This window comes from Penicillium nucicola (assembly GCF_028828085.1).
Source record: "Penicillium nucicola strain IBT 29836 chromosome Unknown utg000005l, whole genome shotgun sequence".
Lineage (NCBI taxonomy): Eukaryota > Fungi > Ascomycota > Eurotiomycetes > Eurotiales > Aspergillaceae > Penicillium > Penicillium nucicola.
The window spans coordinates 806,243-822,874 of NW_026643129.1; the positions used below are offsets into that span (position 1 = coordinate 806,243).

The 16,632-nt window shown below is 47.9% G+C and overlaps 5 protein-coding genes across 5 annotated transcripts; 2 read left to right on the plus strand and 3 right to left on the minus strand.

Moving 5' to 3' along the window:
• Nucleotides 1–782: 782 nt before the first annotated feature.
• On the plus strand, nt 783–2,971 carry N7511_005392 (uncharacterized protein; the record flags this gene model as incomplete). Its single annotated transcript, XM_057127769.1, has 5 exons — nt 783–985; nt 1,053–1,216; nt 1,315–1,967; nt 2,027–2,116; nt 2,186–2,971. 5 exons carry the CDS (start codon nt 783–785, stop codon nt 2,969–2,971), a joined length of 1,896 nt encoding a protein of 631 aa, XP_056984286.1.
• Nucleotides 2,972–4,611: 1,640 nt separating this feature from the next.
• On the plus strand, nt 4,612–7,423 carry N7511_005393 (COPI-interacting protein CEX1; the record flags this gene model as incomplete). Its single annotated transcript, XM_057127770.1, has 9 exons — nt 4,612–4,734; nt 4,803–4,940; nt 5,018–5,128; nt 5,186–5,332; nt 5,391–5,764; nt 5,820–6,114; nt 6,162–6,365; nt 6,417–6,589; nt 6,643–7,423. The coding sequence occupies 9 exons, from the start codon at nt 4,612–4,614 to the stop codon at nt 7,421–7,423; spliced, it is 2,346 nt and encodes a 781-aa protein (XP_056984287.1).
• Nucleotides 7,424–7,680: 257 nt separating this feature from the next.
• On the minus strand, nt 7,681–10,320 carry N7511_005394 (uncharacterized protein; the record flags this gene model as incomplete). The annotated part of the gene is made up of 1 exon (XM_057127771.1): nt 7,681–10,320. The coding sequence occupies one exon, from the start codon at nt 10,318–10,320 to the stop codon at nt 7,681–7,683; it is 2,640 nt and encodes an 879-aa protein (XP_056984288.1).
• An 824-nt stretch (nt 10,321–11,144) lies between these two features.
• N7511_005395 (S-adenosyl-L-methionine-dependent methyltransferase) lies at nt 11,145–11,908 on the minus strand (the record flags this gene model as incomplete). The annotated part of the gene is made up of 4 exons (XM_057127772.1): nt 11,145–11,328; nt 11,382–11,505; nt 11,557–11,680; nt 11,732–11,908. The coding sequence occupies 4 exons, from the start codon at nt 11,906–11,908 to the stop codon at nt 11,145–11,147; spliced, it is 609 nt and encodes a 202-aa protein (XP_056984289.1).
• A 1,365-nt stretch (nt 11,909–13,273) lies between these two features.
• On the minus strand, nt 13,274–14,869 carry N7511_005396 (arylsulfotransferase family protein; the record flags this gene model as incomplete). The annotated part of the gene is made up of 2 exons (XM_057127773.1): nt 13,274–13,951; nt 14,021–14,869. The coding sequence occupies 2 exons, from the start codon at nt 14,867–14,869 to the stop codon at nt 13,274–13,276; spliced, it is 1,527 nt and encodes a 508-aa protein (XP_056984290.1).
• Between the last annotated feature and the right edge of the window lie 1,763 nt (nt 14,870–16,632).

The window sequence follows — 16,632 nt, forward strand, 5'->3', positions numbered from 1 at the left end:
CGCCTCCTACCCCTTTCTCCATGGTCCGCAACTTCTCTCCCCCATTGTGGGTAGTCTGAAGTCTTGAGAATTTTCATTCAGTAGTGGGATATCCCGCCTTTCCGGTTTTTTTTAGCACATTTTCTTCTTTTTTTTGTTTTCTTTCTTTTAGCCTTGTCTTGCTTTCCTTTCAATCGAGGGTGGGATTCAGTATAGGTCCGTACTATAGACCTGCAATTCCTCAATCCAGAGAACGGGAGTGAGCCCTGGCGGGGGTGTTTTTCATGATGACAGTGGAGAGTTTATGGAGATGGTCGGCGGTTAGCTGGTGAGAAGATGATGGGACGGAGCACAGTAGCTGAAGGGGATAGCCGGAGACGGGGTGAGTGGTTTTCACGACGCCTCTAGCTTCATGAGATGAAATGAAATGGCTATATTATACGGTTTCCGATGTAAACTAGATATAAGCAGGGCATTTCAAGTACCGCGATGTAGAACTAAGCATATTAGGGATGATGTCTAAATAGGGCTGGGTATGGGGCGATGATCTTGTCTCTTATCAGAATTAGTGAACCAATACAACACTTTCTTGGAAATTAGAACACTCAGTATTCAAGTGATCGGCAATGGCTCCATACCTTTTATAAAAATACCCTAACCTCAGTGACTGAATACAGCCAACAGCCACTGCACACTATGTCTGTATGTCAGACGCTAAGATAAGCCGGGAATCCACCGGCCATATATAAAGACCATAGAGAACCTCACGATAAACAAGTGGCTCTTCACTTACTCGCATAAAAATGGAGAAGATCATCCCCCAAGCCCTTTCTTCCAAGTTACTCACCCTGTATACAAACTCCGGCCAGGATCCAGACCCAACAGCAAAATCGAATACTCCTCTTTTTGAGGCTGGCCGCTTCAAAGATCCATCTCCTGATGAGGTTGGTTCTTATTTAAGGGAGAAGCTTAAGCTGTGTATTTCCAGGGATCGGGTTCTGATCATGTGTGTGATAGTATCCATTAACTTATAACTTGATCGCGTCAGATGGCCACGGCTAACAAGTTCCCAGTGTTGTCTGTGCTAGTCTCGCCGAGCCTTCTGATAGATTACTTCTTGATATCCTCAGTGATCAAATAGGCGGGCTACCACATGATCTATTCAAGTATGTGAATCCACATAGAGAGCAGGGACAGAGTGTGGCGGCGTTGCCATCTCACGACCAGGATCAACAAGGTAACATACCCTCATCCACCAAAACTAACGTTAACCCAAGCCTATGAAAAGATCAGTCCTAAAGACACAAATTATCCCTCTAACCACCATACATACAGACTTCACCTTCCTCCTAAATTACCCAACAACAACCGCCGACCACTTAGACTCTCCAACCCCAGCGCTCGACTTCGAAGACCGAAAAGTATGCTTCCAAGGCACAGCAAGCCTGATATGCCCCTCGTCCAGACTAGACAAGACCCGACCCCCAACAGAACCAATGATAACCCTCTACATGCCTAATTTGTTAATGCTCCCGCGTCTGGAAAGTCACCTCGCCGGCCCGGAGAACACCTGGCGCCTCTCCCGCCTCCTCCACTCCCCCCTCTGGATCTACATCGACCTCTTCCAATCCTGCGGTGACTGGTCGGAAGTATGGAGCGTCGCATTGCGAGATCTGGCGAGGCGCGATGCACAGGCATATCAGGCCAGTTTGTGTCCGTCGACGTTGCATCTGACCAGGAGGCTGCATAGGGCGATTTCTAATGTCATCACGCTGAGGGAGAATCTGAGGTTGCATATCTCGTCCATGGAGAGGTTTCTTGGCTTTGTCACCGGTGGACGGGTTGAGTGGTGTGCTGCTTCCGTGGAAGGCGACGAGGGGTATACTGATACTCTGGCGGAGCGTACGCGGGAAATTTTGATGGATTTGGAGTATCATCGTGATACCTCTGTTGTGGTTTTGGAGCAGTTCAACAGTTTGCTTAGTTTGGTGGGTTTTTGTGTACTTGTAGGGAAGCGTTGCTGGGCTAATTTTTGCTTGGGTTGCAGGTTTTTAATACTGAGACTGTGACTCAGGGACAGGCTGTCGCGAGGCTGAATGTGCTTGCTTTTGCTTTTTTGCCCTTGTCTTTTGTCAGCGTGAGTGTCTTCAGGGGATTTCGTTTTAGGCTGGATTGAGGGATGTCAGTGCTAACTTGATGAGTGCAGGGTCTCTTTGGAATGACCACCTGGTCGATTTCAGCTGTATGGTATCCCCTGTGGGCTTTGGTTGCTTTTGTGTTGATCACAGCAGCCGCGTATATTTCCGGCAAGCTCTCGTTCGACCGCTCAGAAGGCCAGACAGCTATTCTAAACTTGCACTGGAAAAGCGAACGCAATTCGAGCATGAGGTCTGAGAATGTCTCTCATTGGAATTCGACAGTTCCTGTGACAGTCATTGCGAAAAATAGCACTCATGATCAAAAGCCGGTACTTGTCTCGAATCAACTGCGATATCGAAACTCAGTCTCTCGTCATGCGAGAAGACTCGCGGATCGATTTGAAAACATTGGGAGATCAAGCGGTAGGGTGGATAGCCCGCATGTCCCTTCGATTCATTTGAGTGCACCGGCGAATTTTGACAATGTCGAAGAGATTGATTCTGTGTCGGAAACTACCGCTCAAGAACCAGACGTGACTTCAAATCAGAACCCGGAAAGCAAACCCACTATTGCAGAAAACGGTGTCTGGGATTTATATGCCAGGCCTTCTAAAAAAGACCAATATGACCAGCTTAATAACCCAAAGGATCCTAATAAGCCTTCCGACATTGCTACGCCAGGGGACGGATACTACCCACGGGGTCCACCCCAAGCACAGGGCTGGGGAGCAGTGAACTTTTATCCTCCGGGGCTTTCTCAGGTGCCGACAGGGCCGCCGGAAAAGGTGAGAACTCGTTCTAAGATGACGAGCAAGGTGCAATTGGGGGCGAATCTTTTTCATAAACGGCAGTGAAGTGGCAATGTCAAGGCCCACAAGGTGGTGTCATTGTTGGTAGTTGAATATGCAATATAAAGGTTGCTCCCGAAGGCACTAGAATAATTTCCCGACACAAAATCCCAGCTCCCAACATCATCAATGTCCATCCGATCGGACCTAGAACTGTATAACAAGTTAGCTGCCAATTCCTCGGAGCTTCCAGAAGGAAAGTTGTAGAGACAGAGTTCTCCTCAGTATAACTTTGCAAATGATCATCATCCATCACAACAACCAGACCACATCTCAGTCACCGCGGTGCTTTACCTCTCACAAACTGTGATCAACCCTCCAACCGCTAACAAACCCCAGATCAGATCGCAAGAAACCAGGGATCAAGAGCCCACACACCCCCAGCCCACCCCACAAGCGCGCCCCCCGTTTTCCAACACCCACCCCCAACCGCCCCTTCAATTCCCCGACACTCTTCGCAGCAGATTTTAGCCGAACAAAGAGCAAAAATGAGGTTCACCCTCAATTCTGCCTTGAACGACAGTATTCCCTCGATCCTATCCGCCACAGCCATTGGCTCCTATCGTCCTCATGGAAGCGAAGTGGACACAGGAACCCCATATTGCGGCGAACAATGAACCGTTTCTCAGGTCCTGATGACAAGAAAAGGAGTCAGTTGAGAGAGAGAGGCCAACAGAGTTGAACCGGCCAGCTCCCAACCAAGCCAACCAAGTCATGCAAGACACCAAGACAGACTTCAGTGCATATATACACAAGTTCTCACAAGAGTCCACGCCCGTATGCCGCTTTGTCTCAGCATGGGACTAGACCATTGATCCAAGGTCCGGACTGCCCTCACGGAGATATATGTGTTCTGCGTTGAAGAGTGAAGAAAAACATCAGGTTTGGTGTGAAGTGAATGCTGTCACCGAGAAAGCGCGGATTGCAGAATGAGCACAGCATTACCGAGGTAATAGCTGCACCAGCAGGCATGGGTAGCCCACTGGTAAGAGATGGTGGATCAAGCGTGCCTGGTTGTGGCTCTTGGGATTCAAGCTTAGTTCTTGCTCGCGGCGTTTTGGGTTGGAGCTTGCGGAGAGTACCATCGGGAGCTGGGACGAGTCCTTGCGGCTGCTGTGGCGCGGTCCGACCTTTTACCAGAAAGTTTTCATCATAGGAGAGCGATATACGCCACGGGGTAGACTTGGTGAGGTAGAAACGCGTTGAACAGGAAAAGGAGACTTGCCTGCTGTAGCTTGTAAGTTGGGGTAGTTTGGGCTGATGGCAATGTGAGTGCTGGGAATGGTAAGCAAGAGAGAATTAACATTGATCTTGAGAGATGCGCGGTCATCATTAGACCAAAAGTGAATCGGGGAGAGAAGTGAAGCTGTCGGACAAAAGTGTATTTATTTCCAAGTGAGGCCTGAGGCATCAACGACTATCGCGATAAGGCGGGGCTGAAGGAGACAGTTTGTCTTCACAGCTGAGTGTGAAGTGCAGAGCACAGCGCATAATACCACGGATCTGTCCCTCAACATTTACTCTGCTTCGATTATCAGCCTCCATACCAGCCACAAAGACACCTGGCAATTGGCCGCCTCTCTCGCGCACCCCGGGCGACCCAAAACAATCACCGAACCCGTATTGCCAACACATACCCCATAGCGATGGATTTCCTCAAATCCGCTGTCGCGTCCGCCATCGCAAAAGGAACCGGGCAACCTTTCTCCCTCGGCGACAGAGTTGACATCGGCGACTCAGTTTGGGCACTGCACAACGGCACAAAACGGGTACGGCGACTTGCTTAATTCATGCGGGATGGTTCAATGGCTGACCAGTTCGGACTCCTTATTTACAGGATGACGGTTCTGCCTGCAGTGTGTTCTCTTTCGATATCAACGCAAACAAGTCGCGTCTCCCGCTAGCGAAAAATGCTGTCCGCAAGTTCAGGACGCTACGGCACCCAGGAGTGATTAAGGTGTTGGATACCATTGAGGTATGAATGACAAAGGGATCATATTCGGGGCATGGGAATACAGCCCGTGGTGCTGACATGCGCTTACAATCTGTTAGACGGAAACGAACCTGTATATTGTCACCGAACGAGTGGTGCCGCTCTCTTGGCCGGTGAAACGAAGGAGTTTGAGTGAGGAGACTGCCAAGTGGGGATTGTATACTGTCGCGGTACGGCCATCTTGAGTCGATTGCTGTGATATTACTGACAAAAAATGGGTCGAACAGTCTACACTTAAGTTTATTAACGAGGACGCTTCCTCCGTCCACGGCGCCGTGCGCGCATCATCGGTTTTCACAAGCGAGAGCGGCGAATGGAAGCTCGGAGGTTTCGAGATCTTGAGCTCCATGAAGGAAGATGATGCTATTATATACGTCAGTATAGCGTGCTGTCCACCGGCCCGATTGAACCTCTATACTGACTGTGTTATAGACATACGGAAGCATTATGCCCGACGCTGCACGTTTCACTCCTCCGGAAGTTGTCAAAGGCGGCTGGGATTCTATCAAGAGCTACCCTCTTGCAGCAGTTGACGCCTACGGCCTGGGAATCTTAATATTTGAGGTCTTTAATGGTAACTTTTCTGGCGGCGACCAAGTTGGCAAAACGACAAATATTCCTCCAAGCATGCAGCAAAGCTACAAGCGACTCTGTACTGCTAACCCAAAGCTACGGCTGAGTCCTGGCCATTTTGTTGAACAAGGGAAGAAGCAGGGTGGCTTCTTTCAGACGCCACTAATCCGCATGACGGAGGATATCGACAGTTTAGGGCTGAAGACTGATGCTGAACGTGAAGAATTCATCAAGTATGTACTTTCTAAATATCTTGCCCACTCATCTCCGGCGGCTGACATGATCTAGTGAGCTTGATGACCTGTCGGAAGACTTCCCTGAAGACTTCTTCAAGATGAAGGTGCTTCCAGAGCTTCTCAAATCCGTGGAGTTTGGAGGTGGTGGACCCAAAGTTCTCAATGCTACTTTAAAAATTGGATCCAAGCTGTCGGCAGACGAGTTTAATGCTAAATTGACTCCTGTTGTTGTGCGCCTTTTTGGAAACCCTGACCGAGCTTTGCGAGTCTGTCTATTGGACAACTTGCCTTCAATGATTGACAACCTCCCTCAAAAGGTCGTCAATGACAAGATTTTCCCTCAGATGGTACGTGCATTTATTCGTTCAATTTGGACATAACTGACATTCTCCAGACTTCTGGTTTCACTGATGTCGCTCCGGTGGTTCGAGAACAGACCGTCAAGGCTGTTCTTACCATTATCAACAAGCTGAATGACCGCATTGTGAATGGAGAATTGTTAAAATTCCTCGCACGCACAGCTAATGATGAGCAACCTGGTATCCGTACGAATACAACCATCTGTCTTGGACGAATTGCTAAGAACTTGGGACAAAGTGTACGTTTACACTGCTCTTTGCATTAAGGTGCATGGCTAACTTCTTTCTAGACTCGCTCCAAAGTCCTTATCGCAGCATTCACAAGATCCCTAAGGGATCCCTTTGCTCACGCCCGAGTTGCAGGACTGCTGGCTTTATCTGCAACAATCGATGTATTCACCGAGGACGACTGTGCTGCAAAGATCCTTCCCGCTGTTTGCCCTTCACTTCTGGATAAGGAAAAGTGAGAAACACACCCAAAGCCCCCGAATAACTATTATTTTAACATGTGAACAGATTGATCCGAGACCAAGCAAACAAAACCCTAGACCTATACATCCAGCGAGTCCGAAAGCACGCCAGCACAATGGTCGACCCCGTCACACCTCCCACCGCGCCAACAGAAGCAAAACCAGATGTCCGCGTTGCAACCCCCAACGAAAGCTCCTGGGCCGGCTGGGCCATCTCATCCTTCACCAACAAAGTCGCAGCCGCCAACGGCGAAATGGAAGCAACAACCAACAGCAGCAAACCCGCCGAACCAGAAACAGCTCGCTCGGCGTCCGTCCCCCGCCCCGCTAAATCCTCACCCTCCACACAGCTCGATCTGCCAAGACAAGTTCTCCGTCCGACAGCCCAGCCTTTGAACAGATCAATGTCCGACCGACCCGCCCCAGCAGTCCACTCATTGGAACCCGAAGACGACGGAGACGACGTCTTCGACGCATGGGGTGCAATGGACGACGATGACGAAGCCGAAGAAGACCCTTTCACTGCAGCTGTCGCCTCTCCCAATCCTTCATCGCCCGCTCCGTCGTCCTCAGCAGCAGCCTCCAAGGTCCCATACGACGATGGAGGCGAGCCGGACTTTGCTGGCTGGTTAGCAGCAAAGAACCAAACAAAGACTAAAAACCCTCTACCGAAGGGCCTGGCTAAGGCTTCATCTACCAATACTGTCACTACGCGATCTTCTCTTGCGAGTACGGCTAAGCCACGTGCTGTGGTTGCGCCTAAGAAGATTGATACCAAGCCTAAAGAAGAGGAGGTTGACGATGACTGGGGTGATGCTTGGGATTAAGCTCCATGTGCTACATTCATATCTGGCTTGTCGATATTGGACCGGTCGGAGGGTCCTGGCGTGTTTTTGTGATTTTCCCACCGGTATACACATAGGTTAGTCTATATTAGATGAATGAATAGACTGTAATTTTCTGCAATGCCAGCAGGCTTGGTGAGAGATTTGTAGATATCCCATTACTGGGTATTTTCTTCGAAAAATGAAGAGATGAACGAGGCCTTCACTTTGCGAAGCTGAACGACTCGGAAAGCGAGGCGCTAGACTCGGGGCTGCCATAGGTCCGGAAGTGTGGTGTCAATTGGGTCGATGAATGGAGAGGGAGACACGGGAAGTTCGATCTTGAACTGCCAACTTGAATTGTTGAGCTGGATGCCCATCATGGCAGCTGTGGGACCCTCAAAAGATAGCTTGGTCCCAAGAGAATTATATAAGTTCCAAGCGAGATTGTTGACAAGGAGTGTGCGAATATCCTCAAGTCCAGGCTTGCTGCCCCAAATGTACACAGCGCCGGGACCAGCAGGAAATGGCAATGGATAATCCTGGTTCTCGCGTGTCCAACTGTATTTCTGCAGAGAATCCAGGTCGGAGTCATTCTCCGTCATGGAATAGATCTTCTTATACGATATGGTGATATTGTCACCATTCAGCTCGTCGGCGATACTGAAGCATTGCTGGTGCGCGGGTGGCGTGAAGGAAACTTCATATTTGAAGTCTGGAATCTCAGTTAGAAAAACAAGCATGACGCCAGGACTGAGCACCTCGTGGCGCGCAAGAAGACATGTCGGCGAGCGTTCTGTTGTTTTGGATTCAACTTTGACCTCCAGATCGGGGAATCGTGCTACTAGATCAGATCGCAGCAAAAGTCCAAATTTCGGGGTCGGCGGCACATCTTCAAGCTCCGGATGTGGTTTCTGACGGTAGCGTTGAATTGCCTTGTGTATGGCTTTCCGGACATGGTCTTCCTTCTGGTCGACATGATTCCCCAGACTAAGAGCACCATCGACAAGAGCATGGGTCCAGTTCTCGTCGATGTAGAAGAAGCGCAGACTCTCCTCCGGCAGACATTTTGGCTCCGAAAACAGATATTGAGAAGGAACTCGTATAAGGAAGAGCAAATCCAGCACGAATCGAAGTACAACTCTCCAGTCCGGAGATGTTGGGACATTGAGCTCATCGTACGGGGCAGGCATAGTGCCATTCGTCTCCTCTGCCTGCAAGGATCCTTCTTCATAGCCACTAGCGATTTGATATGCAGCTCGGTCTAGCTCGTCCTGGTAAGCAGAGTCAACTACCTTGCTATCTAGCACTTCAACGGGGATAGTGGTATTTGGGCGTTTCCAGCGCTGCTCGCGAGAGGGATCGATAATAGTTGGCATGTGCGTTTCCTGCGTGAGGTCATGCAAGCTTGCCAACAGGTCTTCCCTAGTCTTTTTTGGAACCCCTGTAACCCGCATAGCCTGTCTCTTTCTCTCACTAGTTCCATTCTGGAGGATGGCATTACGGACTTGAAGAAGTGCTTTCGTGAAGGTGGCATCGGCCACGGCCAGGTCACGGCCTAGATTCCACGCAGTGGAGTATGAGACATCCATGAGACCCAGCTGCTGATCTAGGATTTGCAGCGACTGGCCCAAATTAGATTGTGCGTTGCGTAGACGAAACTCGACCGCAGACGGCACCAATGGACCGCGGTTAAGTGCAGATGTGGCTTCGCCAGTTATTGTGCGGTAACGAACCAGGGAATATCCATCTTTCAAATACTTGTGAATTTTCAGTGCTTCAATACTGTCCGGAGTCGGGTTGACCTCCGACAGCGGAGGTCTTAGCATGGCGCCTCCTTCTGCCAGGTGGCTCATCAAGTTCGGGAGATTCATCATTTCTGACGGTTGACAAGTATGTGTCCAACTGAATAGCGATGGGAGCACGACACGCTTGCTTTCATCGACGGGGAATGACATGGTTGAGACGCCCTCAATCGAGAGCAGATGCGACACTAGCGTTGTCGGCGTCTTGCAACTGGGAGGCCCTGTGCGATGCGACAAAACGACACCAAAGTTCTGGTCAGAAACCTCATCCTGTATACCAGCATATGCTATCCCGTTCGTTGGCACATTCCGCATATGGGCAAGGAGCCGATAATGTGAGACGTCGCAGCTGCTCTGACTCTGTGGATTGCCCTCTGCGTCGTACTTGGTGAAGAGGTTGTTGAAAATACCTGCTGGTATCGCAATTACGCTGGTCTTGGTCTCCACCACGTCCTCTACTTGCTTGACTGGAGTCACTATCTGGTTCGGATCCAAATTGACCAAGTCCGAGACGTCCAAATCGACTGCCATGGTTGGCGACTGGGTGCTTTTATTACTGTCGGAGTTCAGTGAATGTGGAAACATACTTTGCATCTCCTCATTAGTGAGTTGCAGCTCTTTCGGTTCGAATGTCACGCAGATGAGCCATGGTACCCGATCAGGGAGATCTTTATCGTGGAGAGCCGCTGCATCACTACCGTCGGCCACACGATCCCATGGCAGGAGGGCATCATGCAACACGACGTGTGGCAGGCAGGTGACGGGAGCACTGTGACCAGCAGCAGGGAATGTTGAGTAGATACAGTCTGGGTCCAGAGCGAACCGTGGAGCTAGAACTTTGAAGCTTTCCGTGCTCTTCTCCGGGATCTTCTGCCCGGGGGGGTTCAGGGTAACGGTTTCTTTGACGACCGCATCATTTGTGATTTCTCGTAGTTCCGGCGTATAAGAGCTGTCAAGACACTTCTCGTCTGGTTTGACAGGAGATGATTTCCCAAGTCGATTTTCTCTAATGGCATCTAGACGTTGTCGACGGTGGCGCAAGACAAGATAGCGCCCAGATGAGACGGGCTCGGATTGACGACCAGGGGGCGGCATTTTTTCCTCAGTGTCACTTTTGTCTCTTTAGTTCTTTTTTCGAGTGTTCAATTTTTCCATGAGATGATGAGGAGATATGGGGTTGGTTGGCAATAAATCATAAAAAGGCAACCAGCAGCGAGCCAATCGCTCTGCATGTCCACAAATCCCTAACGAACTACATTTCTAACCCAATGGGGATATTTTGATTTTTCCCCCGGCGTCACCGAGACAAGCTGAAAATAAATCGTCTCATGATCAGCGATGAGTGGAATGGTAAGCGACGGGGTCTAGGTAACGAGAGCATTGACATGGCGAAGTGGTGTAAGAAGCGCCATACTGTATATCCAAAACAGGCCAAACCCGTTTGGGAGACATGTGTGGAAGTAAAACAGCAGAAAGAGTTCTGGCTTATGTAGCCACAAGTTGAAGCCCTTTCAACAGCCCGGCCGGGCTAGCTCAATCGGTAGAGCGTAAGACTCTTAATCTTAAGGCTGCGGGTTCGACCCCCGCGTTCGGCTATTCCTAAAACACCGTCCTCGAGTGAGCGTTTCTTTTTTTTTTTTTCTTTTTTATTCCTATGACTTGAGTTTATTCTTTTGTGTAGGACGGATTGGTTGTTTACTTTTTATGGTTCAGCTTTTACTTACATATTGCTATAAAGCAAATCATGATGTGGTTAAAATGTTTCAGTGCATCCATGTGGTTTAAAAAGAGTAAAAATTACAAGGAAGGCTCAGATATATATAATGATGCCCACAGTGGAACAGCAGACGACAAAGATAAAATTGGTACTTTACATACAGAGAGACCCATTAAACACATCAGTTACCCTGCATTTGGATCTATTGGATTCCAACTCGTTTGAAGCGGGTCAATTCTGGACGTTTCTCAAGCCATTCCCAGATCGCATCGTTAGCCTCATATGCGTACTGGAAAGGTCCGACCCATGAATCCTCCGTAGTTTGGTTCTCATTGATTTGGAGAAGATCCGGAGCCCGAGTAATAGCCGATTGCGATTCGTGGAACCTTTAGACGAGAGGGTTAGCATTGCAAAGTACATGAACCACAGCAGCACACACAGTGTCTCCATCATCTGAATAGTGGGCTCTCGTGTCATCTCATATGACAGCGGACTCGGTGTATAAAATTCGGCACCACGCTCCTGCACGTATCCGATGGACGCCAAAGAGGGCAAAATACGACCTGCAACGTTTTAGTGACAGAATTAAGATTATGCCAGGGGAGTTGATGTACGAAGTAGATCAGGGTCTGCATTTTGTGCAGTTGCAATTTCCGTTGCACTAGCACCTCCGGACTTGACTAGCAGATTGAAGATTCCTAAATCATGGCCTACTTTGACGGCCATGAATAGAACAGGCTAGTCTGTCAGCGCCGGACATGGAATGAAATTGAAATGTTTGAAGCGTACTGAGAGGGATAGCTTCAAGACTGTGTCTTCTGGCTTCTCGAGTGCGCGACTCAATTTGAGACATTGGCTGAGGGCCTCAACTCGAGCTTGTTCGTTCCTCGAGGATGCGTATTTCTCCACTCGGGTCGCTGTCTCTTTGAAGAGATACTCAACAGTACTGTTATGAGGATCAATCATAGTTGCGAGCGATTTGATGGGGATAAGACTATGGTAATTCTTTTAAATGATAAATGGTTGGTGGGGACTAAGTCATTCCAAAAGCCATGTGGTATTTATGCTAGCCCCAACCAAGATGATTTAATAGTTTTGCTTGCTAGGTGTTTACTTGATTTCAGAGAGGTGCGTCATCACGTAAGGCATCAATCGCCATTATATCACGTGGAATGCGCACTGATCGTATATCATCATGTACTACATGCCAAAATCTAAAGCTGAGGACAAAATGGCCAATCAAAGACTTGGACTCACCATTCAGCAACCACCACCACCAAGGAGAAGTGGACCCTGTGTAACACTAGGATAGAGGCGATGTCATACCAGCGCTCTTATTGCTCTATCTAGATCGACTCTACTGTATTAAGGTTGGAGGGGCCAGATTTGACATCAGACCGAGAAATTGGGTTCAGATCTTCGTTTCAAGAGTACTGAACTTGTCCACATCTCGCATAAACCTTGGAGCAGCCACATAACTTGTTTCTGATCTCTAATAATCCGTTGCGGTAAGTGCGATCCAAATTAGGAAAGATGCATAATATATGCGCAATAAAGCGGCCTATTACTGCCAGTCGTTCCATCCACTCATGGGCCCTGTATGCTGTGCAACCCACCCCGTAGATGTCTACGTCTTTTCAGGAATCAAGTTTGCCAAAATTAACTTGGTTTATAATGAGTATTTCCGTATCTAGTTTGGCATTGCTCGATACGTCATAATACTCTCATCAATTGGTGGGAATTAAGAGAAACATAGATCGATCTGAAAGCCCAAAGTAAGGACCAGAGTGCCCTGATCTAAGAAGACCATGAAAGATGCTCGAAGTTTCTATTTAAAGATAAAATAAGGGAATTATCTGGATATAGAAGAGAAACCAAACAGAACTTAGGGCTTAGAGACCGCCGTGAGGGCGCAAGGCTCATTTTACATTCTGATTGGATCCTTGATTCAATCCATCATTGCATAATTCATCCGATACGTGTATTATTTAGAAACAACTGTGCTTTGGCACAGATCATGTACTACTGATGGCCAGTACACCTCTAGAAATATTGACGTTAGATTATTTAAATTTGAAACCCATTGTTCTGACTATCTATTCTTCTCCCGTGGTTTTATTGAAATATTTGGCAGCTTACTATTTTGTGTGCGATATCTATCAATGTCTGAACATGGAGCAAGCTGCTTTTATAAACGGCAATTGAAGCCAGGGGAGTATAGTGAAGCAAGGTCATGATCAATTTGAACATCTCATGTGATCTTCAATATTATCACCTAGGTGCTGGCTTCCCGATTGAGATAGCACCAGTTGATTCATTCGCCCAACGTACTTAGCAATTCTGACCAACAGTGATCGACTCAGATCGTGTTCCATCACCTACACCCCCGACAGCCTCCACAGTAACCGAATCACCATCTGAAAGCCCAGCTACAGGGATAGTAGTCTCAAATCCATTGCGCAAAGCCGTGTGAATGACCTTGGACCCAGAAACGACCTTCCAAGACGCTACATCTGTGGCTCCATTCCAGCTCACATACACAGCAGTCTTTCCCTCTTTAGCTGGACAAGCAACAGCATTAGGCTTGGTAGACGGACGCCCAACCCAGGGATAGCGATAGGTACGATAAGTCTGCATGGTATTGTCGTACCCAAACCGAGCCCGCATGACGATAGTTCCATTCTCATCGTACTCCTCAATCTTGGGAGTCGCACCATGATCTTGTAAGACATGTCCATTTCCAAGACTTTGGTAGCTACCCTGAGACTCGGCATATACCGGTTCAGCAGCATCCCACATCCGACCAATGAGTGTTACTTCCTTTGAGCCTTGAAGGTCGACATTCAGCACAAGACCCGTGGTTAGTGATGAGTGACCCGTGAACTCGGTATTATCATTGTTGTGCATGGTCAACACCACACGCTCTGGGCTTTGAGATACGAAGCGCACGTCGTGTTGGTAGCAGAAACTTGTTCCCAGACCTAGAGTGAAGTCGCCGCCGGTTCGACCCTGAATTTGAAGAGTTGGTATTGTGAAAGCAAAAACTTAGCCTAAGTTAATTGGATCTTGGTGACTCACATGCAGATGCCAGATAACCGTTCCGTTCTGTGAAATCAAGAATACACTACACATATATCGCGACGATACCAAGTAATCATCGCCATATTTGTAAATAGCATTCAGATGGGGGTATCCGTAAGGATAAGTCGAGTTTACACCCGAGCCACCCGAACCCTCAAGCGGAGCACGAACACCAGATAACGGGACCTGATTGATATGATCATGAGCGCTCCACCGGAAAAGAATCTCACTGGTGGCAATATCAATCTCATAAACAAGTCCGTCTTGAATCCAGCCATCTTTTTCTCCGCCAATGGAGCTCAGATCAGCCTGAGTGACATTGACTGCAGTGACGAGGATTGTGCCATTCTCCGTGATCTGACTCTCGTGAATATCAATGCAAGAGCTGAATTTCATTGGTTCGTAGACCGTGGCGAAATTCTGCTCCTCGCAGGATAGTGTGACGCGGTGGATCTCGTCGTACGAACTGTTCAAGATGCTAATGTGGCCGAACCCGAATCCCTCACCAGCAAAGCCGGTCCAATAGGCCATTACTGGCTCGCCATTCAGCATTTGGGGCTGAAGTGCGGAATAGTTTCCCCTGTCGCCTTGCCATACTAGTTGGCCGTCGTCTGAGTAGATGGTAGGGTGACCCGTTTCTCGAATTATATCGTGTGGTGTGAGGAAGAGATACCCTGGCTCCGTTTGGCCCATCTTGGTGACGTTCATAGACGGGGTCTGGATTGAGGAGCTTTTGTATGTTCGCAGGGGCCATAAGGCTTCAGAGGATTGTGCAGTGGTCACTTTGACCAAACTTGCAACGAGAGCAAGTGCCTGGGGAAGGCGGCGCATGAAAGAGGATCCCATGGTAAAAATTAAATACTATTCCCTCTGTAATCCGAGACTGTGTTGCTATGTAGCTTGGATCATTTTGATTCTAGCGAATTGCCCATTTATAGGGACATCCTCACGAGCTTTGCGCTCTAGCATCTGGTGTGGAGCCCTATATCCCCGCATCTTCCAAGGTTGATCATCGGCAGATGACACCAACATTGACTTGGGCGGAAGCTGATATCTACCGTACAGTTCAATAACATAACCGAGTGGACATCAATCGGATGTGAAAGAGCTCTCGATGTCGTTCTGATGGCAGTGAATCGCTGATCACGCGGCCAAAGGACTTCATGTCTCGTCAGATATTTGAACAAATATTGACCCCATTAAGTGGACTTCTTCAAACATAAGTTAATGGAGTGACTTCATAGAACGGAATTATCCCATTCGTATTTTCGTATGTCGCCCACTTCCGCCGCCTTGACGATAATACAAACTTAAAATATCCGATAGTGGACACAATATTGAGCAGTCTTGGCAATTTCATCGGAGTCATTGTGGGGAAGAAGAAGTGTGGGGTGTTCTGTCCCCGGATTTCCCATAACTGCCGATGTTGGTCAGGGCAACGGCGGAGATATCCGACGGCTGCATGGATGAGTCCGTTTCGCAGCGTAGACCCACGCGGAAGAGATTCCGTTGAGGCTTTTCATGTCTGCCGTATGCTTTCCGCTATTTGGGTATAAGCAATCGTGGTTTGAAGCCGTGTGGCTGAAAGCTTGCCCGTCAAGGCGTTGGCAGGAAACAAAGGATCCACCAAGGGTACAGCCAATAGGGCTTGATAGGCTTTCAAGAAATTCGGTCTTTGAGATTGGGGAGCTCAGTACAGTGCTTCCGGAAATTGGTACTCACATAACTTTTCTCCGGTTACCTCGGTAAGATTTGTGATTTCTGGCAACCGTCGATAAGCTTTTATGCTTTTTGTGGATTTAATGGCTAAGTTAAGTACAAATTTTATCACCTAACTGTACTAACGTATCAATATTGAGCCTAAAGGCTCCAATTAATCTAAAAAACACGAACCAATGAACATCAACTTAATTCAGCATGAATATCAAAGACAACAAAAAAACATGAATATGAAGATCTTAAAAAATAATATCAACAACTGAAAAATGTTTTAGATGATATATCTTTTGACACCAGAACTTCAAACCAAGTCTAACTAGAGGAACAATAGAAACAAACAACTATACGAATGAACTATATAAGAACTGCAAACCAAGAAAACATGCAAGGGAAAGTCATCGCGTGTCGGGATGGTCAAGGTCAGAAGTGCCCTTATAGATTCGCCTCCTGTCTCCGATCACTCAATCCTATTTCTTCGAGAAATTGCAACAGGAAAAAGAAGCGCCACAGTCTACATAGAAAAAGCTCTTCTCCTGTCCTCTCGTCCATACAGTATACAACAATAGAGTTCTATCGGAGATTGCCACATGGTAATCTTATCAAGTATGTGCATATTAGTTCGGAACAGCCTACACTGGCGAAGTAATTATGTGCAACTCAAACTCGTGACTAGCCAAGAGTGGATGAATGAATGAATGAAAGAATGAGTTAATAATTGAGCATCTCTAGAAGGTGTTCAGTTCTGGTATTAATGCTCTCTTTCTTTGTCACATTTTTGATGTACACCGATGATTCTGGGTCCTCTGTTGATTGATACTTGACAGCTTGTTATTCCTTAATGATGGAAGAATGTGAAGCAATCTCAACCCCAGGAGACCGAGAAGGCTGCC